The 27,151-nt window shown below is 47.0% G+C and overlaps 1 protein-coding gene across 4 annotated transcripts in view; it reads right to left on the bottom strand.

Moving 5' to 3' along the window:
- Positions 1 to 10,803: 10,803 nt before the first annotated feature.
- Dip2c (disco-interacting protein 2 homolog C) overlaps positions 10,804 to 27,151 on the bottom strand; it is a 221,672-nt gene continuing 205,324 nt past the window's right edge. For all 4 annotated transcript variants that reach the window (XM_013504713.1, XM_013504714.1, XM_013504715.1 and 1 more), the window contains 5 exons: positions 22,384 to 22,441; positions 20,685 to 20,759; positions 18,707 to 18,881; positions 17,436 to 17,559; positions 10,804 to 13,922 (listed from right to left, as the gene is read on the bottom strand). In XM_013504713.1, coding sequence (XP_013360167.1) covers positions 13,670 to 13,922; positions 17,436 to 17,559; positions 18,707 to 18,881; positions 20,685 to 20,759; positions 22,384 to 22,441 — 685 coding nt within the window. In that variant the 3' untranslated portion in view covers positions 10,804 to 13,669. The remainder of the gene's footprint in view (positions 13,923 to 17,435; positions 17,560 to 18,706; positions 18,882 to 20,684; positions 20,760 to 22,383; positions 22,442 to 27,151) is intronic.

Below are 27,151 nucleotides of genomic sequence, written 5' to 3'. Positions count from 1 at the left end.
CTTTGATAAATTGTTAATTTGGTCCAATCCCCTATTCCAGACTCAACACAACCCACCTAAATGTTGACCAGACACTGTGGGTTATTCACTGGTGACTGTTCAGTGTTACATTTAATCAGTGTGTTCTGTAATCCCAGGTAGTTAGGAGGCTGAGGCATGAATTTGAGGCCAGCCCAAGTAATAAGCCAGGCCTTATGTCAAAACAAAATAAAACAAATAAAAATTTTATATATAGTTTGTTCACTTAAACATTTAAATTGAATTTGCATTCATTAGTTCTCAAAAAGGCAGCCTGATAACTTAAAAAGGAGAGGATGAATGTTGCACATTGATGACTATGTATCGACCGGAAGAACTGATGCACTTTTGACAACAGAGGAGATTCTTAACTGGAAAACCAGCTGATACGTATCCTCTGCTATTTTCATTCATTGGCAAGTTTGTAGGTATTAGTTTACTGGTACTAAGTTTTAGTCCCATCATTAACCCACCTTCATTTCATCCTGTATCTGGTTTTCCCCTTTGATGCTCTGGGGGTGTATGCATCATAACAGGGGTCAGATGTTTAGGACTGAATTTTGCAGTCCCATTATAGTAGGATTCTGAAGTTTCCAGCAGTGATATAGGCTATTCTCTTCACGTTCATTTTGTCTGTGTGCCTCAGTTACTTTTGTTGCTGAGACAAAATACCCAGCAGCCAAAGTTAAAAATGGAAAAGTTTAAATAAACCAAATAGCTCACAGTTTATAGAGGTTTCAGTCCATAATGGGCTGATTCCAGGGCAGTATGGCTTTGCAGAGAACAGTCCATGGCAAGCAGAAGACAGCAAAATCAACAATGGACTTCACAGTGTCTTCCTGCCCCTTTATATTCTATCTAGGCTGCTGGGACTAGGGTAGTGCCAAACCAGTCAGTGAACTGATCACACACCCTTAATCTCAGCATGACGAACTCACATTCAGCCAGCTCTGAAAAAGCCCTCTGACCACATGAGGCTTTGAGGGGACATCTAGCCAGAAAATCAGAACACTGTGTTTTGCTGGATCCAGTTTACTAAGAAGCAGATAACTGTTCCTAATTGAAAAATCTCTTGGTCAGACACCAACTCTGACTCTAGACCTTAAGCATTAAAGTTGTGTTCAAAATAGCTTTTTCAATTAAAAAAATTCACAAGTAAAACACTGTCACTTCTGTAACAGGCAGACCAGATTGAATCAGTGGAATTAGGAGAGACTAAGGCAGCTTGTCATTTCCCAGTATTTAACAAGATGACACAAACAAAAACATGAAGTAGTATACTTGTATGGAAGCCATCTTCTTTTAAGGAAGGAAAAAACTGGCCATTAATATAGCAAAGCAATAGCCTTGTTCTGGCTACTCAAGGCAGGGTTGGAATAGACATAAATATAGAAGGGTTTAATAACTTGCTCAGATCTGCTCCAGCGCTGAGTGGCAGAGTTAGGTCTCCAGCTCAGGTTTGTTGAAAGCCTGTTTTTTTCAACTCCTATGCTAGGCTGAAATATATACATAGAAAACTGCCCAATAAATATTTCAAGTGAGTGTCATCACGTTCAGTGCAGCAGGTCTGTCCTCTTTCCCTACCTGGCCGCGCATCTCTCGTCAGTTCCCGCAGCAGCAGTCTCAGTTCTGACCAGACCACCGTGCAGTGATTCTGCCTTCTGCTTTGCCTGGGGTTTGTAGTCCAGTATTTTACAGCTGGGCCTCAGGCACGCATGGAGGGCTTATTAAAGCCCTGCTGAGTCCCTCACCTGTGTGTACAGTACCAACAAGTTCCAGCAGACTGGAGGCAGTGGACCCTTTCCTGGAAAATGCACATGTATATATGTGTACAAGACAAACTGCATAAAATTCCACACATTCCTAAGGCCAAGAAGTACTGTGACTCCGGTTAAGAATTCCTGACGCAGTGGGACTGGAGAAGCAAAAATGTGGGTAGGGTCACGAAGGGAGTTACTGTAACCTAGATGAAGACTCAAGCTTTCATGCGCCCACAGAGCACCTGAGGCCCTCATTAAAATGCAGAGTGTGACTTGGGCTGGGGCAGTTAGGGCTGGCAAGTCCGCCACTTCCGTACACTTCCCCGTGACATCGATTCCCTTGCCTAGAGACCACACTTGAGACATGAGGTCCTGACGTGTGTAAATTAATGAAAAACTAAGTACTACACTAAACTATAAAGCAGTGCACTTACGGGAAGGCATCACGTGAGGCATGTATGTAACTACATTTTCCAACAGCCACATTAAAAAGTGAAGAGAAACAGGTGAAATTCATGTTGACATATCTTACTATATTCAAAACAATATATTTCAATATATAAAAATTATTAAAGAGTTTACATTCTTGTTTTATGTTATTTTCAAAATCCAGTGTCTTTTATACTCCGAGCACATCTCCCTCGAGACTTCTCACCCTCATTCACATGTGGCCAGTGGCTTCCAGTATCAAACAGAGCACCAAGCTTTGTCTTGGGCAAGTACCAGCCCTATCGGTGACTCATAGCAGATACACACAGCGCGCAGCAAATGTGTACCTAGGAGCTGAAAAGAAATAGAACTGATCTGAACTGAAAAGAACTGAAAAGAAAAGAACTGATCAGTTGTTGCTAGAATTTGAGCCTCTGTGAGTGCGGCTGTGGATCTGTATCAGTGTCAGATCTGAGAGCTCAGAAAGCAATTGGTTCTATTCTGGCTTTTGACTTGACGGCCCTGGAGAGGGCTCTACAGGGTCCTTTGAAAACGCCTGTTTAGTCCAAGTCTTTAACCTCATACAGGAGGGACCACTGAGACACCACCGGAGACAACATGCATGCACCGCGAGGGTGAAGGGAAGATAAAGGTTACTGTTGTCCTCCCAAGCAAGGCCTGAGAACTAGGGTGACATGAACCGTGTTGGCAGAAGAAAAGCGCTCAAGTTCTTAAGTTCTTCCTGCCATGGGAGCCCCAGCGAAGAATGACAAGGCAAAGCACTGATGAAACCTAAATGCTTTCACACCTCACTGAGCAAAGAGGCGAGTGTGGAAAAGGACCTAAATTGTACGGGGAGGCTAAAGGAACAGGATATTTTAAAAAGAAAAGATACGTAAAATTCTGTTGGCTGAGAGTCCCTACCAAAGAATATTTCTTTTCTCCTATAAGAAGAGCATTGTTCACTTAGGAGTTTTTGTTGCCATTTTCAAGAGGAAAAGGGAGGTTGGAATGCCCTTGCTGCATTTGCTGTTTTTCAAGTGTGTTTGACTCAAAATAATTCCACGGAAAGTGGCATGTTTGGGTACCATAGTGTGCTGCTTTCAGGGCACGGTGCTAGGTAAGTCGGCCAGTCACGGAAAGACAAGCACTACGATTCCACTCAGGAGGGTCCTAAAGTTGTCACCTTCACAGATTAGAATCAGAGTATAACGGTGGCTTCCAGAAGTTAGGGAGCAGGACCTGGGAGTGGCTCCGCGTGGACAGAAAGTCTCAGGCATGCAGGACGGGTGAGTTCTAGCGACCTGCTCTACAACACTGTCCCTGGACTTAACAATGCACGCTGTGCTGCTCACTAAAAGTTTGTTAAGAGAATCTGTATCAACTGTTCTCACCACGATGAAATAAAATAAAAAAACAGGTAGAGAACATGTAGAGAATACATGCAAAAGCTGTAACGTAAGTAAATAAAGCTCACAAGGAGATGTCATTTCACACTCACTAGGACTGCTGCACAGTTGTCCCTCCTTGCCTTTGGAGGCCTGGCCCACACCTCCCCGCCATGCTTGACACTGCGGATAGTGCTGAACCTTATAAATACTCTGTTTTTTCCTATACACAGCCCCATAAGGTTTAACTTACAAGTTGGGCTCGGTAAGACATTACCAACAATAACTCTAGTCAGAACAACTGTACCAACATGCCACGATAGAAGGCACGTGAAGGCGGTCTCTCCAAGTACGTCCTGTGCCGTCTCACCCTCATGATGTGAGGTGATGCATGCTCGTGTAGGCGACGGTGGCCCCGTGACAACATTAGCGCATCCGGAGGGCCCCGATGCTGCCGGCTAAGTGCAGGTAATGAAAACCATGGGCAGAGAGTGTGCAGGTAATGGGAGGCTGTGGTGACCAGAAAGAGATAATAACCCAAAAGGCTGCGGAGAGACGAATTCTCAGACACTGAGGACAGCAATGTAAAGTAGTACAGCCACTTTGGAAAACAGCTTGGGGCCAAACACGGTGAGACCATGTGCTCCGGCCGAGGGAATGAGAACAAGCCTGGTGTTCGCAGCAGCGTCCTCAGCGGCCGGAGAGTGAGGCAGGCGTGGTGGAGCATGTCTGCATTCCCAGCACCCTGCAGGCCCGGGCAAGAGGGTCACAAGTGGAAGTCTAGCACGGGCAACATGGAAACGGCAAGACTGTTTCAAAGCAAATAAATGAGGTAGGGATGTAGCTCACTGTGAAGACTCTGGATCCAGTCCTCAGTACTGGCAAAAGTAAAGGGAATCAAAGTGGAAGCTTCCCAGAAATCCACCAGCTGATGAATGCAGTAGAGATGCACTATACAGTAGAATATTAGACTTTTTAAAAAGGAAATACATTTTGATACATGCTACATCATCAACTGCACATTGGAAACTCTGAGTGAATTCCACTTGCATGAAATTTCCAGAATAAGCGAATCTGTCACCTGAGGCTGGACACGTAGGGTGAGGTGGGGGGAGGGCATGACTGCTGGTGACTCGGATGCTGTCTGAGGTAACGAAAGTGTTCTCGATTTCGATATCCGTTGAACGCCTCTGAATATACTAAATACCATTTGACTGCATACTTTTAATGAGTGTGATGAGTTACATTTTAATAACGCCATTTAACATCTTGTAAAGCATATCCAATTGCATTTTGTTTAAAAATAATGACAAGTGGACACCCAATGTTGACCATTTAAGGCTTTGTCATGGCCTTTGAATAAAATATTCAGGCTTGATTAAAACTGCAGAAGGAGCGGGGAGGCGAAGGAGGAGGAGGAGAGACATAAAAGACACTTGGCAGAAGTGATCCTGTTTTAACTTGCAAAAACATTGCATTTGAAATTCAAAAGCAAAACAAAACAATGAAAAAAATTGCGTGTGAACCCAAGGACAAAGGCACAATGTCTGCGGACCATGCCGAGAGCCTCACACCAGCTGAGGCTGGAAACACACAAGGCAAGCAGGTAAGTGAAATACGCCAGCGACACTCAGGCGGCGCTACCTGTTCTTGTCCATCTTTGCACTGTTATCTCCGCCTCTTCAGACAACACAAACCAAAGGCGCTGCTCTGAACTCCTCGCAGCTCTGGGAACCGCGTGTCCCCAGCCATGAGCCCGTCCAAACGTCTTTTTTATTGGTTTTAGGGGTTTTCCCCTAGCACGTGACCTGGGTGCTGTATTGAGCTTTTCCCCCACAAATGAGCTCTCTATTTTTGGCTTCACAAAATAATTAGGATCTGTTCTTCTTACCTGGCAGTAACACTAGGCTAAGAAAATGGGGTTCTCATTTGGTCTCCCAGGAAGCTGTGGATTCCTTTAGGTCTGGAGCCACCAGCTTTTGAATCTGACATTTATGGGAGTGAAACTGGAGCAAACTAAAGCCCATCTCTAACTGAAGCGATCTAAAATTCTATTATCCTCTCCCCTCTCCCTATCCCCAGAAGTATGCTGCTTGAGAGGGTTCTGTGAGAGATGAGGTTTTCTTCAAAGTAAATAAGGAAGGGTGTTTTCAGGGCTGTAGCTCAGCCCAGGTTTGATCCCTAGCAATGTGTGCACACGCGCGCGCACACACACGAAAGAAAAAAGCTATCTTGATAAACTTGAAAGAAAGCAAGGTGTCAGAATGGAGTATGTAGCACACTGCTTTCTGGGTTAGGCTGAGAGGACAGGAAGAATATATATTGATAATTCACTTACATCCACATAAACACTGAGAAGATGAACCAGGTGGTCCAAATGCTTAACTGTTACTGGCTCAGGAGACCCAGAGCCAGAGACCACGGGACCAAACTCATCTTCACGGTGACAACTCCATGCCGTTCCCGTATTGGGGCCCTGTGACTGGATTATGTACTCAGCACATTACATCTGGACAAAAAAATGATGATTTGGTTTTTTCTAACAGCCTAGGCAGCTTGTTATTGATATTTTCCTGTTTCCCCTTTCTGAATTGCATCAGTCTGAACCTGAGGCCCTGACACCTTCATACAGACCGTGACCATCCATCTCTTACGGTTGGATTCTTTACTTCTAGAATGAGATTGTAGCTGCTGGGAAACTTTGTCCTTCCTTGAACCTCATTGCCATGTCAGGTTAAAAACAGTAAGAATCGCCTGCCGGAAGACTGACTGTGCTTCCTGCTGGAGGGTTTGTGTAACAGGAATGGACGGAAGCACAGACGGGGACGCATGCGGCCTCCAGAGGGACTCGGGTTGGCTGGGGAGAGAGCACTTTCTTCAGAAATATATACCCAGAAGTCAGCCTTTGGTGTAAATAAAGCAAATATTTAAGATGCTAATGGCTGAATGTTGGATTTGACCTTTAAACAGCAAATGAACACTCAGCTACATTACAGAGCACCACAGGGTCTTTTGGAATTTTTCTCTTCCCAAGGAGTTCTTATCTTTAAAAATTGATTGAGTTAGAAAATGATAGCAGATCTCCCTCTGCTGGTAGATTTTTGATCAGACATGCACAACAATTCTGGTGTTGAAAAAGAATCCCGACATTTTGGGGATCCTGTTGCTGGTCTCAGTTAACTGAAGGCCTGGGTCACTGTCCTGTTTCCTGTCATGCACCAGCCCTGGCGCCCCTAAGTGAAGGACAAGGCCTGCTGGCAGGGCGGGGCCCTGGTGCTGCTCTGCTTGTCCCTTGTCCCTTGACCGGGACATACTCATCTTAACACACAGCCTGACAAAGCCCCAAACCTTCCAAAGCGGCTCTTCCTTTACTCTGTGGATTTACTTCCAGAACCAAAAGGGCCACGTCCTCTCTGCGTGCTCCCAGCTCCCCGGGGCCTTCTCCATCTGGATGTCGGTTAGCAGGAGCTGCCCCATGATGTTAACCCGAACTGCTGATCAGGGAGCTTGGAAATGAAAGGGCTGTGAAGCCATAGCAGATGCCACTTAGAAAAGGACCAGGCCCTGGGACAAGATCCCCTCAGCAGCAGGACTGGACGGCAGGTGGAAATGCATCTGCTAGACCTAGAGCTAAGAGCATTTTCCTAATAAAAATCGGAGCAAGCAAAGAGTAAGTTGTGCACAGTGCACGCGGATTTTGGCTATGGATGGGAGACGCAGAGTAACAGGAAGTGGGGAAAGTAGGAAGTCTGTGGGGAGTGACTGGTAAATGAAGAAGAACTCTTGCACCCCAGTGTGTTGGCACATATTTGTAATCCCAGAACTCTGGGAGGCTGAGACAGGAGGTTCACAAGTTCGAGGCCAGCCTGGGTACTTCAGAGAGACTTTGCCTTAAAATTAAAAAAAAAAGTACTGGGGATGTAGTTCAGAGTGAAGGCCCTGGATTCAATCCAAAGTACTGCAAAAAGTAAAGAAGTAAAAGTAAAAATGTAAGAAGACCTTATGGTTCCATGTGGGACTTGCAAGCAAGGTGCAGCAGTGTCTGGTTTCAGATCACATGAGGCTGAGCTACTCTGAACCGAGAAAAAGAACCCTGGCACGCAGGGTTCCGGAAACGAAACTACTAGATCACGTCCTGTCCAATTCTGTCCGCGAGGTTTGAGTCCAGGTTCCGGAATGTGGAAAGCTTTGATGGCGTGTTAGGCCCACAGCTGTTAACAGACGAACTTCCCTCATCTCTTCTCCGCTCCCTCGTCTGGCCCATGTAAATAAATTTATGGCATTTCAGAATTTTCTCTTAGCAAGTAGGGAAATGTGTTTAAGTGGGTGAACCAGCAGCCTGACAATGCTATCTGGTGAGATCAGCTCCAGGAGTCACGTATGGGAGCTGAGAATGAGGGCTTTCCCACCAGCTGGTCTCTAGGCAGACAAAAGCACCACTGTGTGGCAGATGCAAGAGTGAGACCAGGAGCATTGAGAGTGTCCCTCACAGCCCAGTTCTGAGCCCTGGGATTCCTTCCCTCCAGTATCCTGCAGCCATCACGGGGTGAGGCTCAGATGTTTGTTGACTGAATACATGAACAAAATAGAAATTGAGAAATTAAACTTTTTCCTTCTTTCTCCCTCCTTTTGATTTATGCTAACTGCTTTACCATTTCAAGGGTCATTCTATACCTCCTGAACCATGAACAACTGCCCTGAGGCCTCCCATGTCAGGGAGCACAGGCTTCTGGATGCTGTGCCACAAGCTCCCCTCACACAGGCAGGGGGAAGGAAAACGGGCTTTCCCCACGCATGCTGCCTGCGCGAGTCCGCTGCCCAGGGCGCTTCACCTCTCAGGCTCAGCCGCACCTCAGCCGGCCAGGGATCTGGGTCTGAGGAAGGCCAGCCAGCGACTTCACAGATGTTTTTTTTGCCCTAGATGGGCTCAAATTTGTGATCTTCTTGCCTCCATGGGTGTCTGGAGTCAGTGTCCTTAAACAGTCACAATTCCTGAGGTGGTGGCAGAGCCTGCTGTCCCCTCTCCACTCAGTCCATCCAAAAGCCAGTTCTCAAGGGGGCTGATACAGCGGAGACAGCTCACTCTGCCCTTGAAAGGAAAAGGACGTCACCGGAGTCCTCATGCAGGCCAGGTGAGCTGGCACCGTCTGTAACACACAATGTCATCACACAAGGACGGGGCACCCTGGCACAGCAGCCAAGCCAGATCCCCTGCAGAGCTGTTAAGGGATTGGTCTTGCCTGTTACTTTGTTCAGAATCAACCTTCGTGACCAAAAGCAACATACCACAGCGACGGGCCGCACCCACCAGGCCGAACCCGAAAGTGTGCGGGTTCACTGGCCCCAGAGAAATAATACGATGACGTCAGGTGCAGTTCTTCCTCTGGAAGGATAACCCAGAGAGTACAGGAGAGGGCATAAAGGGTGCCACCACATCTTCTAGCATATGGTAGAAACGGCTCAGTAGCTGGACAAAGCGGCCCACACCTGTAATCCTGAGGCAAGAAGATCATTAGTTTGAGCCCAGCCAGGGCAACTTAGTGACTTCATGAGACCCTGTCTTTGATAGTTAACGGACTGTGTCAGCTTGAATAAGAAACACCCAACTAAATTGGATCAGCATAGTTCTCGGTGTGGCTGAGCAGATTTACTGAAGATTTTCTGGCATTTACTGGATGTAAGTGACAGCAATGAAAGGGCTTGCAACCTAAGTGGTATAAAAGGGAAATGGAGAAGGAAGGCGACTTAACCTTCACCTTGGATGTTGTCTCCTGGCTTCCAGCACAGATCCTTCAATCTTTCACTGCAGACCTTTCAGCCTCCTGATAGACTCAGACTTGCATGGGACACTACCATGTAGTCCAGGCCTTTGACTGGATCCTTTTTCACTCTTCCACATCTGACTCTGTGGGCGGCCATTGCAAGCCAGTCTTGTAAATCCTTGCGTATTTGTATATCCTGCATTACATCTGCTACTCTAGTAAGCACTGATAGATATACTGTGTCAAAATAAAAAAGAGGGCTAGGGATGTAGCTCAGTGTGAAGGCCCTGGGTTCAACTGCCAGTACTAGAAAAGAAAAAGGCTTAGTATGCCAGTAGGGATCAGGAATTGTGATCGCTACGTACAGCCATGGCCAGTGAGCGTGGAGTGTCACAGCCAACAGGGCAGCTAGGGAATGCTCCCCTCGGCCCAGGGACTTCGTAGAAACAATGTTACTGCTTCTGTTTAGGGGGACAGACCTTCCCGATCTCAGCGCACTGAAACGTCATGGGATTCCTAGGACAGAATCATGACTGGCAAGCCAACTGAACTGTTATGAGCATGTCTGAAGAACACAGCCTTGTGCTAAGAGGCCAGGGCGGAGGTAGAACATGACAGCACGCTAGAAAGTGCTAGCCTTGTACACAGTACTTGGATGCGTGTGCGCTGAGTGTGCGCGCGCGCGCACATGCAGAGCCTAAAGGACAACTCTGCAGGAGTGGTGCTCTTGGTCACCCTTCTTGTATCTGACCAGTCACTGTTAGTGTGAGATATGTCACTTCCTTGCGATACTCTGTTCAACTCCATGCAACCAGGCAGGTCTTAAACTGGCCACCCGCTTGGAGGGGTAAGTGAAGTTCTAAGGCAAACAAAAGCACTCAGACTATTCCTGGCAATGTAGGTCAAATCACAAGCTCTGATTTTCATGTGCATCAACACTCAATAAGCTGAAGGACAGTTAACGAGTCACTGCTTTCAAAAAGACAAGGCAGTAAAATTCTGAGATCTTGAGCAAAAGATAAAGCTTTAGGCTGTCACACAAACAGACGATTTGCGATGGGTAAGCTGCCTGCTGCTAGCTCTCACCCACATGCAAGGGTCTCCTATGATTCAGCGATGGAAGGTGGTTGTACACAGGACTCACGCTTACCATTTGTCCCCAAAAGTTACCAATAATCTGTACACTTGCAGCAAGATGTGAACAAATATATTGAGATATATTTAAAAGAATTAAAAAAACATTTCACAAAACATTTGTTGCCATAGGAATTATTTTTAGCAATAAATGCCCACATCAAAATTTAAACATCATTCGAAGTATGATTATTATCTGTACTAAGTTATGCAACAGATTATGTAAACAGAGTTGGATACATTTCCCTGCAGGAGTTACCTCCTTCCTGGGGTGGAAGCTGTTTTCCGGGGTACCAATTAAGAAAACTGCTATTTTCAGAGCAACAAAAATAAAAGCTTTTATTTGTTCATTTGAATATAAAACAGGCGTTATCACAGATGTACAAAGCGTACTGGTGGTTGAACATACAAGAAGGTTGCTGTCCTTTGCACATAAAAATTTTGTTTGAAACTGTGATTGGCTGAGTACATGAATTTCTCTAACCAGTCACCACACTCTGAAATAACGCTGCTAACATTCAACTGATAAAAGGGACCATTTCCCTTGGGTAAAGTGTCAAGCAGGATTAAATATATATAATAAACAAGCACCATGAGGAATCTGCTCCTGTTTGATTAGGTCTGTGTTTCCATGTTCACTGTGTACCCTCTTTTTGTGCAAGTCGATTACATGGTTTTGGCTGACTTCAAAAGCACAAGGTCACAAGACAAACATTTTTTTTTACATTCTCATGAATGATTTATCTACAGTACGATTTCTAATACAGAACGATCCTTCTTTATTGCTGAAACTGGTGGTACCTAAGTGTCTCCTTTTACTTGCACAAACTTCGATTCCAGTTCCCCAACTCTTTTGAACCTAAACTCTAACCTCAGAGATGACAGGATGCAGAGGAGACTTGCTATTAACTGCTTTCACATCTGCTCTGCAGCGTTCACCCTCCTTGATGTGAAGTTGCTATGGTGGAAGTTAAAATGCTTCAAGTGACATTTAATTTTTTTACTTTTTTGCTTCCTTACAGCTGGACCTCACACGTTTTCCTGCACATTGCAATTATGTTTCAGAAATCAGCATCCTGTCTGAAACTTTAAACCCACTTCTCCTTAAATGAGATGTGTGAGTGTAAGAAAATGTCTTTTTTCCTGTATGTGGTAGTTTTTCCCTCTTAGGAAGCAAAAAACTGTAGGAATGTGTTTCTGAAGCATGTAGAGAAATACTCATACATAGCAATGAGCAAACAATATTTTCAAAATCAAATGATTTGTGGAGATGGAAGGATGCTCCATATATGCAGATACATTATTTTTTTAAAAAGTGCCACTTAATTTTTTTAAAATACAATAAGGATCTCAGAAGTCAAACAAAACTCTCTTTTAGCAAAGGGCTTACTGCTGGCTGTGGATAACAAGGGCAGACAAAGACACTGCCTAGAATATAACAATAAAAAAGAATCTAAATTTTGCCCAGCAACAATCTTAGTCATGCATATCTAGTACTGAGAGCCACTGCAGGATCCTATTGGGGGCAATTATAAATCCATCCTGATTTGCCAATCCCTCCTCGGTGGATATCGACAGGCCAATTCAACTTAGAAATGCACAGATAAACTCTGCAAATTAGAAGGTGTGAGCAGTGACAGCAGAGACAGAGACAGGAAACTGTCCCTCACAGGGGCACAGGTGCAGCTGGGAGGGTTTCTTGCTGTTATGATCCCCGAGGCTGGGAGGGGCTGGGTCTGCTTAGCGTGGAGCTGGGAAACCCCAGAACCAGAGGTTCACAGAGTCGGCTGGGTCTTCAGATGAGGGGGCATCAGTTACGCGAGTTTCTTCCCTTAAAACTGTCTGGACTTTCTGTCCACGCACACAGCAGCCATCTGAGGGAGAAATCAATGCAAGCCGGGGGAGGAGGGGGCCACACAATAGTATTTCTTGTCATACCAACGACCAAAACGAGGTGACACTGTAAGGCTGAAAAACATGGTACAAAAATTCTTGAAGCTAAGGAAACAAGTGTTCTTTGCCAGCCTGCAGCCCCCTCTGTGTCACTGGCACATGCTGGCATTAGTGCCTTCACTGTCATCCCCACAGCAAAGGAAAGAATAGTGCACACTGAGCTTAAACCCCTTCACCACCTCTGAGATGGCAGCAATCCCACTTGCTGGCCTCTGGTTCTAGAAGAAACTCCGAGACAGGGCAACCGGCAATCTGCGAACGCTCGCGACAGCAGCATGTGTGTGTGAGCTCGGTGGAGGGTGCACCATGCAAGTGACGAGTTCTGTATTTAAACTTTAAAATCTCCTTTTTTCATTAGTGAATTTATATTTCATATATATATATTTGTTGTGATACTATCCACGCAAGATAATACAACACTTTTTTATATTAGCAAACATTACAAGACTTTAATATTCTTGAATGTTTTTTTCTTTTATACTTCTAAAGAGATCAAAATAAATTAAACATTTTGTACATAATTACATATTGAGGAAGTTAACTTATTTTTATCTTTTTAGTTTAGTACAAAGATATTTGCAAGATAATTGCCGAAATACACCTTATTTATAATTTCTTCTCATCCTATGCTAATTTCAAAGGCCATAAACTGGCCTTTATCTCTTCAGCACATTTCTGACAAAGAAAGCTGCTAAAATCTAATGGGACGGTGCTACCTGTAAAGTTTTCTCGTACCTCAATAAATGTTCCAGAAGGGTGAGACCTAGCAATGGCTTAAATTAGTAACAGACCCATGTCATTAAGATTTCATGACACATTAAAACAGAGAAAACAATTCTTTGTCACACTACATAAATTGTTTAAAAGAACCCAACTGGAGGGCAGAATATTTTTTAATTGCTATTTCGGCTTAACAAAATACCACATTTACGAAGAGAGCACTTTTTATCCAATAATTAAAAAAAAAAAGGAAGAAAGAAAAGTTTCTGAAATGAGCTTTTCCAACAAACTGAAGGCAGTAATCCAAAGTCCTTCTGAGCAAAAGCCAGCGGTAAATTCACATCTCATCTCCATGCCAGCGCGACTGCTATGCGATGTCCTCCTCCCCGTCCATCCCACAGCAGGCTCCACGCTGGCGACTGCGGCCCTCGCATCTGCACGGTTCGGTGGACACTGAGAAAAATGTTCACATCCCGAGAAAAGTCCGAGGAAGCTGGAGATGAGACTACATATTGTAGGCCACATAGATGGGGTCCAGCTGGTCTGCCAAAAACCCATCGCGGAGGTGCATCCGCTGTTTCTCCCCGCGGGAGTTGATGGGGATGACCCCGATGTCCACCACAACGACGACGCCTACTATCAGGTAGTGTTCTTCCAGGACCACGTTGGTCACCAGGGGAACTAGGTCCAAAGCTTCTTGCTCTGACCCATCAAGCTCCACCACAACCACCAGCAAATTTGTCCAGGTGAACACAGCACTGGAAGGCAAAGGGAAGCTACTGTTATTTGGCAAGTCTTCAATGTCCAGATTATGTTTTCTTCTTGAAAGCGTCCCGTCGGGCTCAGTCTGGATCTGCCTGAACACTGCAGACCAGCTCTCCAGGCTGAGTCCTCTCTCTGGGGCCACTTCCTGTTGCTCACACAGCATTTCAGGCACAGCCTTTGCTCAAGGCAATGGGTCTGTTTTGAATGGGTCTTTTCCCATGCTGGCTTTGGAGAGTGTCCTGATCTTTCCAACTCCTATTTCTACAGCATGGCTTGACTTCCACCTGCCTAGAGAAGTCTCCTTCCACTCGTGCCTCTCTGCAGCTCCTGGAGGGCTGACCTTGCCTCAGGGGGCACCATGCCACCAGCACCTGCCCTCAGGGTGGCCCTGTGCCTCCGTCTCCAGCGCCCAGCCACTGCTGGAGACAAGGTACTCCTTTCCCTGCCCTCCTCCAATCTGTGCACCGCACCCCTAACGTCACCTGCTTCCCTGTCCTCAGACTCAGCATGGGATCTGATCAGCGTTTGTGACCAGGGCGAGGCCAGCAGTGGCTCTGGAAGTGCTGAGATGCGTGGGCTTATGCGTCTGCCATTGCCAGGGCGGGGATGTGCCTGTCCTGGCCCCAATTCTGTCCCCACACTAAGTTTGGAGATGATGGTCCACAGCAAGAACTAATGCACATGGGGCACGCTTTATTTGGCACACACTTGCTTTTTGGCAGGAAGGACCTTAGAGTAGTTAGTCTGCCCACTTGGCAAACGCGTAAAGCAGTGCTTTACACTTTCAACCACATTCACCTTGAAAAGTTGGCTTTTAAAACTTATTGTGTAAGGACCCTAAAATTCACAGATGCTGGTATACAAGATCTGCTTAGCCAGAAGGTTCCTGGGCAGAGAGGGGCACATGGTGCACAGGATAAGGCTCCAGGGGCTCCAGAAGTGTGCGCGCGCGCGCGTGTGTGTGTGTATGTCTGTATGTGTGTGTGTATGTAGGGCACTGCCGCGTGGAGAAGGGAACCTGCAAGAATGTTCCTGGGTTGAAGGGCCTCCCGGTGAGGGACAGATACATACCGCAGGCATCTGCTCTTCCCTGCCTGATCAGTGGGTCCCACCCAGTTCAAAGCAGATAAGAAACTCTTGTTTTCTATAAGCATGAGAGTAAGTCAGCCAGAAAGAAACTGGCATTCTAATCACTATGGCCTGTACACACATTAGAATAAAAGGGAAGACTGCAGAATGTACTGAGAAGTTCTCTCCTGAGTTTTGCATCTTGACTGCTGCACCCAAAAAGCAATGATTTGCTGAGAACTATTTCCAAGAAGATGTGCTGGTGTTTAAAACTCCCAAACAGGGCATCTGTGACATTAAAATGATGCTGCACATGTCCCACGTGAGCCCACACTGTGAGTCTGCGGTATCTGGTCTAATTTTATTACAGCTTTTGAACTTGATGGCCAAGCCCTGGAGGACCAGGTATCAACTCAGCTGTCCACACGTGATGCAGCAGGTCGAGCGCGAACACACTGCTATCATACCTGGGCGTGCCACGAAGCTATGGGACGGAGGCAGGACACTCACCTGCCACCAGAGCCTTACTAGAGGCTGCGCCACTGTACACTGAAAACCCACTGGAGAGAAATGGATGTTCTGGTGGGCCTGAATTTGGCAGTGTGAAAACAGTCCCGTTCCATGGCATGGGGCTTCTTGGTGTGAAGAAGCAATGGAGTATACAGGGAAGAGAAGTGGGAGAAGACTGGAGAGGCCAGGAAGGACAGGCTGTTTGTGCCTCAACTGTTTCCAATGTGTTTAAAATCCATCCGCATAAAACCCACTCACTCCCTTCCCTTTTGTCCTGGCCTCCACATGAACAGATGAGTGGGAGGCCCTGGCCTGACCAGTGAACCACATACCCAGATCTGGAGCCACACAGCAGGGACCAGTGGTGATGCTTAGAATACAAAGTCACAGAACAGAAACCAGAAGGGCACCAGGGCGACCCCTCTCCACACCTTTTAGCTGGGGCCTGAACAGAAGATGCCTGAGGGAGATGATAAAAGCCAGTGAAAATAATTTTCTTGAAACACAAAACTGGAAGGCTCCAAGTAATAGTCATGGATAGAAAATGAGGCCCTGCGCCCATTTCTAGGCTGATCTCTTTTTAATGTTTCAGTTTTCTTGGTTTTCATCCTCTATCTATACTTGGGCGAAGAGGTAACTGATAATCTGTTCTGGGACAGGGCAGGGTCTTGAATTCACTATGCACCTCAGGCTGGCCTCGAAATTGTAATCCTCCTGCCTTGGCCAGGGAGTGCTGGAATTACAGGTGTGCACCGCTACACCGGGCTCACTCTGACAGTTTGGGTTTGTTTGGGAGGTGACTAGATGCTCAGCCCAGGGCAACTCATGGGCAGGCAAACTGCATCATGTGCCAGGTGCTCACTGCTCAGATTCCCTACACTGCTGCCTCCCCATTAGCTGACAAGAGGGACTGACCACCTCAAAACCAATCCACAGCAGCACCTCCCACAATGGCATCCAGCCTGCACTGCATCCTGGTCCTTCCTGGCTAGAACAGACACTGGTTTCATCACACTCTGCCACGTAAGGGACATAGCACCCTCTTTGCCTATCACTAAGTGAATAAACACACTTTCAGCGAATGGCACGGAGTCGCTGTTCATGCCTAAATAAAATATAGACACTGAGCAGGTCTGTGACCATCATTAGCACGCGCTGACAATGTTCCCACCTCTGGCCTCTCTGACACAGGGGACAATGAGGAACCCATACCTGGGAGCCAGCTGCTGCTTCCCTTGAAGTACCACGAATATACTCAGCACCTCACAGCAGAATAAACAGGACACAGAAGGCGACACACGCCCACCTGAGGAGGCCAAGGACCCGTGACTGCACCTGGGCCGCTCACATGCTAGGGAGCATGTTCAGAACCTGCCCGTCTTCAGCTTGGTTCAAGCCCAGCCACTTTGCCCCACAGGCCTCTCTGGCAAGGCCTGGCTGGAAGATTCCTCTCCTCTCACTTCAAGTTTTCCCAAGGAGTATGTTACTTTTTGCAGTTCCCAAGCCAAAGGCACATAAGATTTCCTGCCCGTGTGTGTGTGTGTGTGTGTGTGTGAGAGAGAGAGAGAGAGAGAGAGAGAGAGAGAGAGAGAGAAACTTCACCTCCGCTCGTACCATGTTTTCATAAATTAACTACAGAAGGAACAGCCTGCTTCCTGGAAGCACGGTCAGGATGTCTTTATGGCAGTAAGTTTCTCACTGAAGTAGCACAGGAGACTTTACCTGTGCAAAGAGGACTCACTGACTCTTGTCAGTGATAATGTTCCTACCTGTGGCCTCTCTGACCCAGGGGGTTACCTAGCATGTAACCCTAGCGACGAACATGTACTTGACAGGGGCTCAGCCAAGGCTATGGTCTATCTCACCACCCCCCCTCCGTCATTGCGATCACAGTCCAGTGCTTCCCGAATGTACCTGCCCCTGCTTACCATTCTGTGACGCTTTTATGGGCTCTGATGACCGAGGTCTCGATGTCTATGGGGTGGTACCTCATTCCCCGCAGCTCCATGGCTTCGTCCAGCGCCCCCACCACATAAAGGGCATCATGGCGCTCTGTGGGGAGGCAAACCACACGTGAGCTTCACTGTCATGCTAACCGAGCTGCATGTTTGCTTTTTTTTTTTGGCAGTACTGGGGATTGATCTCAGGGACTCTGCACTGAGTTACAACCCCAGCCTTATTTTATTTTCTATTTTGAGACAGAATCTAAGTCACCTATGTTGAGTTCACACTTGTGATCCTCCTGCCTTAGCCTCCTAGAGTGCTAAGATTATAGGTCTGTGCCACTGTGTCTGGCTAATTTCTTTTTTTAAAAAAATGATTAAACTGTCTTGCCTGCTAAGTGAGACAGAGAAGCAAAGGGGATCCCAGAATTAGGGACGGTTGGTTCTCTTTTAGCAAGTAGTATGGAGCCACAGCCGACTGGCCACTGGAAAGTCTGTCCCTCAGAGGCTGCGCACAGCCAGCACATGCCCTCTAATGCTATGCTCTCCCCTTGCTAGGTCTATCCACCAGGGGCAGTCAGTCTCCTTGGGTCAGTTCCTGCACACTATCACCTACATGACCACATCTGCATCAGCTGTGACTAAGACACCAACTTACATTAGTTAGTACTTAATACTCAGCACCCCCAAGGAGTCATTAGTGGTTTCACCTGTCCAAGGCACACAGAATACAGCCACATTCATCTGGTCCTGACTCGATCATGATTACACGTGTTCTTCTCTGTGTAAGTGTCATGGGTAACTAGGAAAAGCTGCCCACCCATGGCAGCTCCACACCAGGCTATGCCCCATGGTCTGGAGGAGCACAGACAGAGACAGGTTCCAGGGCCTCCCTGTCCTGGACAGGTCAAATACAGTCCCAGGAGGAGCGGATGCATGCCTCTGCACTGGCCGGTCTAGTTAGTTTCACATGGGCCTGGTGGCGGTGGGTGGCTCTGAGTCAGTGGCCAAAATTCTGGGTACTTTCCCATGGGAAACACGCAACCTGTGCTTGGTGATGGCTCCTCTCTGGCTTTTAATCTGCTCTTAGTTCTCAGGAGGATACAGGGCAGGGGACCCAGCTTGCCTTTTCCCTGCTGCCTGTTAAGCCCTGCTATGTCCCTCCTGCACATGCCCTCCTGGGTCTGGCTGTCCCAAACCTCAGACTGTTCTCAGTGTCAAGGGGACCTGGCCTTTGCCTGGTGTGCTGGACTCACCTCCGTTTGCATCTGTGAGCTCGGTTCTCCTCAGGAACCCTAGGTAGCCTGTCCGTGCCCAGATGGTCTGCGTGTCTCCAAAACTCAACCGAGAGTTGAAGTGATCTGACTGCAGGGATTCATCACCATAAATGGTAAAATAACCACTGGCGTTGTGGGCGCTGTGAACCCAGATCTGAACAGAGCAAAATGTCATTCTGGATGGGCTGGCTGGAGACTCCAGGGAGCAGAAGCTAAAACTACTTTACAGCTCAGCATGTTATATCCAGGCACACTCGACACTTCCTGGGGCTGAACAAGCACATACATACATTGAAGCATCATAAACACTGCACTGTATACCTTATCCTACTGTGTCAACTGCACCTCAATCACCAAGGAAAGGGACACATTTTCAGAAAATCAACTTGCAGATCTCACTGGTTCTGGTCACTCCCTGACCTCAGCCCTCGGTAGGCCCCAATATGGAAGCCACCATCCAGGACGGCAGCACCCTGGGAACTCTCTTCCGGTGCCCCCAGAAAGCAGGCTCTACATTCCACATTCATTTCTAGGAATGTACAGTACTTAAAGAAAACTCCTCAATAAGTGCTGCATACAACTTTGTCATCTCAGTTCTGCTTCCTGTACATGACTGAGATTGGAGAGGTGAATGCCAATCCTGGCACGTCAGCCACTTCACTGGATTAACAAACACCTAACAGTGCCTGGTAGAGCACACCTCTGGGTGTGTTTGGGTGGTCATGTAAGTGTGACCTGCAGGTCTAGCTCTGGTCCTCATCCTCTGCTCTCTGACTGCTCTGCCCTCCCCTGCCCCCACGATCTAAGCATCTTTCCTCCACTGTGCCCTTCCACCATGCTATTTTTGCCAAGTGTGGACTGAATCCTTTGAAACCAGTAGCCAAATACACCTCTCCTGCAGTAAGCTGTAGGTGTTGGTAATGTGTCTCAATGACTGGAAAGCTGACTAACATGGGGCTGAAGGCCCAAAAGGTAGTGCAAGGTGAAAAGGGACATGGAAGGTGAGGACTCATTCATGAGTCATGTGTTGATTCATGCGTTCCCGAGTATGCTGCTACTTTCCTGGTGCTGGGACACAAGGGGAGGGAGGAGAAGGAAGAGGATGGAGCAACTTCAGCAGACACCTTGGCTGGGCAGTGGGGTCTTCCACCAAAGACCACCTCAGGTGGGTAACGTGAGGGAAAGAAAGAAAACATGTTGACGCCATATGAGATGGCATTCAGGCCGGGCTCTTTCTGAGCCCCTCTCCTTCCTCCAGGGAGAAAGCATGTCCATCATCAGAGAGAAGAATGAAGGCGAGACAGATGAGGTAGGAGGCACCTCATGGCACCATGCAGGGACCCAGCAGTGTGCCCAGAAGCACCACGGCCTATGTGAGATCAGCAGTCAGGAACACAAGGCGGAGGCCAGACAGTGTAGCAAGGGGATTTTCTCTGGCCCAGCCAACCAGAGGGTGTGGGACCAAGAAGCAAGGCGTCAGGCCAACGCAGCTGGGGCTGCGTCATGAACATAATGAGGCAAAGGCGTATAATCCTACTGCTTGCTTTCTGGTTGGATGTAACTATACATAACTGCAACCTTCCCGTTCTGTTAGCCTCCCTCTATTGCTGCCATGCCTGTAGGCTGTGGCACTGCTCCTTTTATACGTTTCTTTGTTACTTTCCCAATGAATTTTAGTAATGAGGGCAGGCAAAGGGGAGACAAACACAAGAGCGGAAAGGTTAAGGATGCACAGTTGACAGTTCTTTGAAAAGAACCCATTGTACAACATCCCATTTTGTGATTCTGAACTTTCATGGACTCATTTAGGCAACAGAAATTATCCTGAGTTACTTCCGGCCCATCCTGACTGGAGAGCAGCACTGCACCCAGCCATGTGTCCTGCAGCAGCGGGTGACGGGGCAGGGAGGCAGGTTTGCTCTGCACAGAGACGTCTCGCAAGGACATGGGAACTCACCTCTCCCAGGTGCGAGTCCCCCAGCGGTCCTTTTGTTTCAGGGTTAGCAATGATGATCCGAACCCCAGGAAGTATCTGTTTGGGAGAGGAGACAACTTGACAATGGGTAGAAAGACAGGATTATATCACATACAAACCAGCTACAATCTTGCTAGAAACTTTCCAAAAGATCACGCAGGAAGTAGAATGGCACTAAATCAAAAGGACATGTGGCTTGGTGGTAGAGCTCTTCCCTAGAGTGAATGAAGCCCTGGGTTCCATCCTAGCCTGCCCCGCAACACACAGCATATGCCACTGTAAAATTACATTTCACTCTGATTACACTACAATCTTGTGTTAAAGTAACATTAAAAGAAAGAATTCTGTCAATCACTATCTAAATAAAATTGGGGGAATAAGAAACCAGATCTCCTGAAAATCATTAAGAAAAAGAATTCTGAACCAAAACATGATAAATGATGTAACGTCGAACACAGGCTGACACTTGCAAAACAGGAATTTTTGGTTACTTCCATAAATATGGTTGCATGACGGCACACGGTCATGAATAGAAGGGCAATGCGTACAGGCACCCCGAACTCATGGAGGACAGTGAAGGATAAAAGTAGGATGACTGTGGACTAAAGGTCACCTCACAAGATTCTGGCAAAATGACTCAGCTTCCCAGCTGCTTTTGTGACAGTCAGAATAACGAGTAAGTGTCCAGACCCAGCACCATCAGGCAGGTTCTGATTAGGATGCCTGGGCCCACAGCCAGTTCTCCATGTTTTCTTCCCCTTGTGCCCTGGGGGAGCTTTGTCTTGCAGGTAAACGTCTTTCCCTGGAACCAATGTGAAAACCAAGCCTCTCCTTCTCAACAGAAACTTAGCAATGGTCCAAATTCCACTAAGAGTACAGGAGTCAAAAGTCTGCTCTTGAAATTGCAGATACAGCCTGCTGCAGTCCAGCTACTTTAACAGTGCACAGGAGCGGTAGCATGGGAATAGCACACCACTGTTTGTAGTAGGCAGGCTGTGCCTGAGTCTGACCATACTGCTCAACCATGTTAGGATGGTGATAAGCACTTCCTACATGAGGAGCAACTTTGTGAGGGATCCTAGCTTGGACTCATGCAGACACAGGCTATAAAGGTCCAGAGCAATATGTTTTAGAATTATACCATGTGGGGAAGGGATCTGACAACTGGGGCCAAAACAGGAAAAGAAAGCTTTTCATTACACGTATTTCTTGCCCTTTAGTTCTGTGGAAAACATAACTGTGGCAGAAGCAGCTGTCCCCTGATAACTATTACACATCTAGGCATTTCCACAATATTGGATACTCTGATTTTTAAGTAGGTCCACAGATAACCAAAAGGTTTATAACCTTCCTTTTTGCTAGGTGTGATCACATGACTAGATTCTGGTCAAAGGTACAGTATTTAAGTGTAAGACAGCTTTGGAACTTTCCTTATAATTTGCAAATTTTGTCTCATCTCTTCTCCTGCTGGATGGAACATGGAAAGGATGTCTGGAGCTGAAGCAGCCATATTAGACCCTGAAGTACCTTTTTGAACCGAAGCCTTGTAGAGACAGAAGGCACCAGGGCTCCTGGTAACTTCATGCAGTAGTAGATGCTTTATTTCCCAATTTTGACATTAATTTCATCATGCATACACTCTGGCTAACGCAGAGACATGGCTTCTTTCTTTAATACTTACTTTTCCTGACTCCATCAGGGGCAGGCTATGAGGAGATCCTCTTTCTACTAGCCGGACTCTGCAAACAGAAATGGATAATGTACATTGAGTACATTTTCTCTACCACGGTAACCTTCTACCACCTTCAGCACATGGTCATGGGCCTGGCAGGTTGTTGAGAAATGTTAATTCTGAGCATTTTTCAATGGCAAAGGTAGGAGTCCAGGAAGGGTGACCCCTTAACAGGATCAACACTGTATGGCAGGGAGTGGCCAGCTGATACCACTGAAGGCCACAGAGAAGGAAAATTGAGTCCCACATGCCAGATCTGCAAAGTAACTAGAAAGATGCATTTAAGTAACCGACTTTCAACTTGACATTTTCAGAAAGAACAAGGATTACACGGCATCCTTGAAAGAGCTGCCAGTTGCCCTTGAGAGTGAAGTCTGGGCCTGAAGTACCCACAGCTCTGCCCATGTAAGGACCAAACACCGAGTGTGAGGTGTGCAGCAGCCCAGTCGCTCTCTACTAAACTAAGGCTTCCTCGAGCCTCGTGAACAAGCATACCTTCCTTGCAGGAAACCAAACAGAGGAAAAAAGGAAATGCTCCAGTGCTGGAAGACTACAGAATGTCAGATGGGCATTCCCTGGACCTGGGGACAGGGCTGAGAGCAGGTCTGAGGCTTGAGCAGTGTCAGATCATGAGTGGAGTTTGCTCTGTGTCTCCAGCTTCATCATCTCTTCCACATTGAGATCTGACATACAGGAGGGACCCCTTCCTTTGCAACCAGCACAACTGACTGTGACTGATAAAGGGGTGCTTAAGACAGAGGAGGAAACAGCCCAGAAAGAACACAGAGCAGCACAGAGTTCTGAGCTGCGGCGGAGAAGGCACCAGTCCAGAGCAGGCGGATCCATCTATGAAGCTGAGCTTCTGGCCCTGCAGAGGTGAGATGCAGAGTGGGCTGCGATCCAGTATTGGCACAGATGGTCTGCACGTGCCAGGCAGATGTGGGGCCACTACAGCAGGGAGGAGTGGTGGGAGCCAGGCAGCTGGTACCTCTGGTTGCTCTTGCTGGGCCTGGGTGCCATTTCCCTCTGGCCGTTCAGCAATAGGATGCCCAGCCTCCTGCCTGGCCCGTCTGACTGCTCAAGTTGCTGCCGACAGAAGCAGCTGTGACAGGCAGATACTCAGCGGTGGGGACCAGAAACAGGGAAGAGCAGCACTTTGGCCTTAGTAGGAGGCCTTGGGAAAGCGGAGAGGTGCCTGGGTTACTTCAGCAGCTCATCATGAACTGGAAGAAGTTTCCATCGCAATTCCAGGTCAAATGAGAGCCACCAAAATCTTTGGTACTTTTCTTAAGGAAATCCTTGATGCTGCAGCAGATGACAGCTGCCAAAGATCTTAGGCAATATTTAACCTGTTCTATAATATGTAAATAGCCAACTGTTTTTTTTTGGTACCAGGAATCGAAGTAGTGTACTCATGGTAGGTTTTAATAGTAATACACCCTAAACTAGCGTAATGTCACCTTAGCCGTGGACCATGCGCTTGCCAGGCAGACACTTGTACCACTGCACTATATCCCCGGCTACAATATGTAAATAGACTTCATAATACTAACCTTTAAAAATAATTGCTAAGCCAGCCATGGTGGTACTTGTGTGTAACCCTAGCACTCTGAGAGGCTGAGGCAGGAGGGACTGCAGGTCCCTAGCTCAGCCTGGGCAAGACCCTGTCTCAAAATTTAAAAATAATAAACAGGTTGGGGATATAACTCAGGACAATCCACAATCCACCCAACACACACACAAGTTACTAGGTGTATTAACGCAGAACTATGAGACAACAAAGATCTTTGGGGCCAAGGTGACATTACGCTAGTTTAGGGTGTATTACTATTAAAACCTACCATGAGTACACTACTTAGGAGCTATGGTGAAACACCAGCATTCTCCTCTTAAGGAAATTTATCAGGTAGCAGCGTACTTCAGAAGCAGGCACCTGTGAGCAGATGTGACATTAGCAGGTGATACCTGTGCTACTAAGACAGAAGTGACTATCCTGCATGTTAGGAGGCCGCTGTTGTCACCCTGGTTCAAGCAGTTCTATGAAGTGAGGGAGGCTGGGAACTGTGGCTGACTGGCCAACCACAGATCGAGGATCCTGCTGTTTGCCATGGATAGAAAAAGCTATTAAAAATCCAGGCCAAGCCTGGAAATTAGGAGTGGGGAAGGATGGGGAAATGAGGAGTGGGAACAAGGAGGAGCACAGAAGGAGAAAAGCGCCATACCACCTCGCTTCAGTATCCTGGGGCTACTGCTGTCCAGCAGTGGGCAGTTGATTTATGAGTCTTATAAAGGCCACATGATCAGGGTACAGAGCAAGTCTTAGCCAAAAGCGAGGGCTTTTTTGGAAACACCACCATTTATTCTGTAATCACATCTGTTTTAATTCCCTGCCAGGCCTCAGGTCAGGAGCACTGGGCCTCTCTGACAGCTGCATCATTCCTAGGATAACTTCATAGAGAGCACCTGGTACCATTTATGAAGCAAGGGTATTTGACATAAGAGAATGACTGACAAATACCCAAGACTCTACAGGTCAGTGCCCAGGATGCAAGATCTTGCTCGTCCTGTGCAAGCACCTCTACAGGGACAGGGAAGAAATAGGATACAGCCAGGCTCTCTCTGCCAGGTATACCCTGGGCTGCCGTTATGGCCTGTACATACAAGCCATAGTACCCGCTCCAGTATTAGGAGTGGGCAAGGGCAAGGAAGATATAGATGCTTGTGGATGCTCTGCTCCAAAGTCTCATGTGATCCTAAGTGGGGCTTTTCAGAGGTGGCTCAATCCAGGGTGTGTGATGCTAGGATTACATGTGCGATACTGGGATCAAGGGTGTCCCACCCTGGGTGTGGAATATAAGGGACAGAAAGAAGGACTGCTGCTGCCTTGTTGCCTTGAACTGTTTTTCCCTCTGTGATGCCCCTCTGGCATGCCACCCTGCCTCGGAGCCAGCTGACTGAAACCTCTGCAAACTGTGAGCTACAATAAACCTTTCCTCCTCTAACTCTGAGTGCTGTCTCAGAGTCTTTGTCTCAGCAATGAGGAAGGTAACTGAGACAGCTACCCAGGTCCTGCTCTGCCTAGTGGCCTTCTTTGCTCTAGCGCCTTCAGATCTTCTCTCCTGGAATTTATGAACTGTTAGCCTCAGAAAAGGAAGCAAGATGGAAACTCAGCTGAGAATCTTGTCTGAAAGGTGAAAAATAATAAAGATATCTTGCTAATTTTTTTCCCTCTGGTCAGTACAAAAAAAGGTGTGCTTCTTTCCTATCAAAGCAGGTGCAGGGTGCTAATGTCACTCAGTGTTGGTTCTCAGTGAGAAAGCTAAGTCTGTTAACAAAGCCACCTAAGAATTCCTTCAGTAGGTAGAGAAGGTTAAATACTACATGGTTTTTCTTGTATGAGAAGCCCAAGCTACAAATGCATTAAAGAATAAAATGAAAGGGAGATGGTAAGAAATAGGGAGGCAGATTTTTGGGTGATGGGGAAGGGGTAAAGAGAAGGGGACTGAAAATGATCAAGATATGATTACATGAGATTAAATGATATGTAGAAATATGATATGCAGATATACATGATATATGATACATGACAGATACACATATAGATATACACAAATTCTCCAAAAAGAATGTAATTATTATGTATTGCAAACATATACCAAACAAATGTTTTAAAAATAATTCCTATATCTATCTGGAAAATGAAAACATTCACAAGCCAAAAAAAGCAACACACTAGCTCTTCTAAAACGGAAAAAGATGTCTCTTTTAAATGAATTGGGAGGTACATCTGCAGCACACATATCAAAGGGCTGATATCACCGTGCGAAGAACTTACAGAAAGAAATGGAACAAGGAGATCTGATGTTTTTTGCCAAGAGAAGAAACATCCTGCAGGCTGGCAGTGTAAGTCCTGAGAGAAGACTCAGGATCAACCTGTACTCAGAGCTGCCTTTTACAAACTGGGGAACCTACCCCGGGCAGGCTGCTGCACAGTGAGCGAGCCCAAATACGACTCTGAGGGCCACAGAGCCTAATGACAGCCACAGAACCTCGTCTACAGCACCACAGTGGCTCTCATTAGCCCTGCGCCATTAGAACCAGCCAGCCACCTGACCAGTGAGGGGTGCACTGCCTGGTGGTGGTGGGGGTACCAGAAGACAGGCTTGGGGTGTTCTTTGTGGAAGGGAGAAGTACAGACTGCAAATACCAGTGGTTTGTTTGACTGGGCTGGCCTCTGAGCTGAATTCCTGAGCAGGATGGAGCGAAACACAAGCCATTTTGTCTTTAAAGAGTGACTGTGCCGAGGTAATCATTTACCAGGTTGCTTTTTGTGGTAAAGCACTTGCGTCTCTGGTCATGCTGCTGGGTCTGTTTTACATGGTCCAGGAGCTGACAAAACCTGTTGGTTGTGGAACTGGAATCTCCTGCCACTCCTCTTGTTGCCCACTGGCCCCTGGGTGAGCTTGGCTTGTCCCTGGCTAAGTCTACTGTTGTCAGGCATCAGCTGAGCCTGCACACGGTGCAAATCAACTCAACCCTACCACACGAGTGTCTACATACAGTTCCTGGGCTGGCCTGTCTCTTCCCTGCCCCGCCCCACTACCAACTCGAATATAAACCCTGTACCTGGGGTGTGTGTGGGGAGTTTTATATTCAAAGTTGTGAAGCGGATTTGGAGTTAGGCTCACTAGGAAAGGAACGACAGAGTTGTGATGAA

The sequence above is a fragment of the Chinchilla lanigera genome, unplaced genomic scaffold, assembly GCF_000276665.1.
Source record: "Chinchilla lanigera isolate Chin_1 unplaced genomic scaffold, ChiLan1.0 scaffold00091, whole genome shotgun sequence".
NCBI classification, from domain to species: domain Eukaryota; kingdom Metazoa; phylum Chordata; class Mammalia; order Rodentia; family Chinchillidae; genus Chinchilla; species Chinchilla lanigera.
This window is presented reverse-complemented; position numbering and strand designations above follow the sequence as displayed.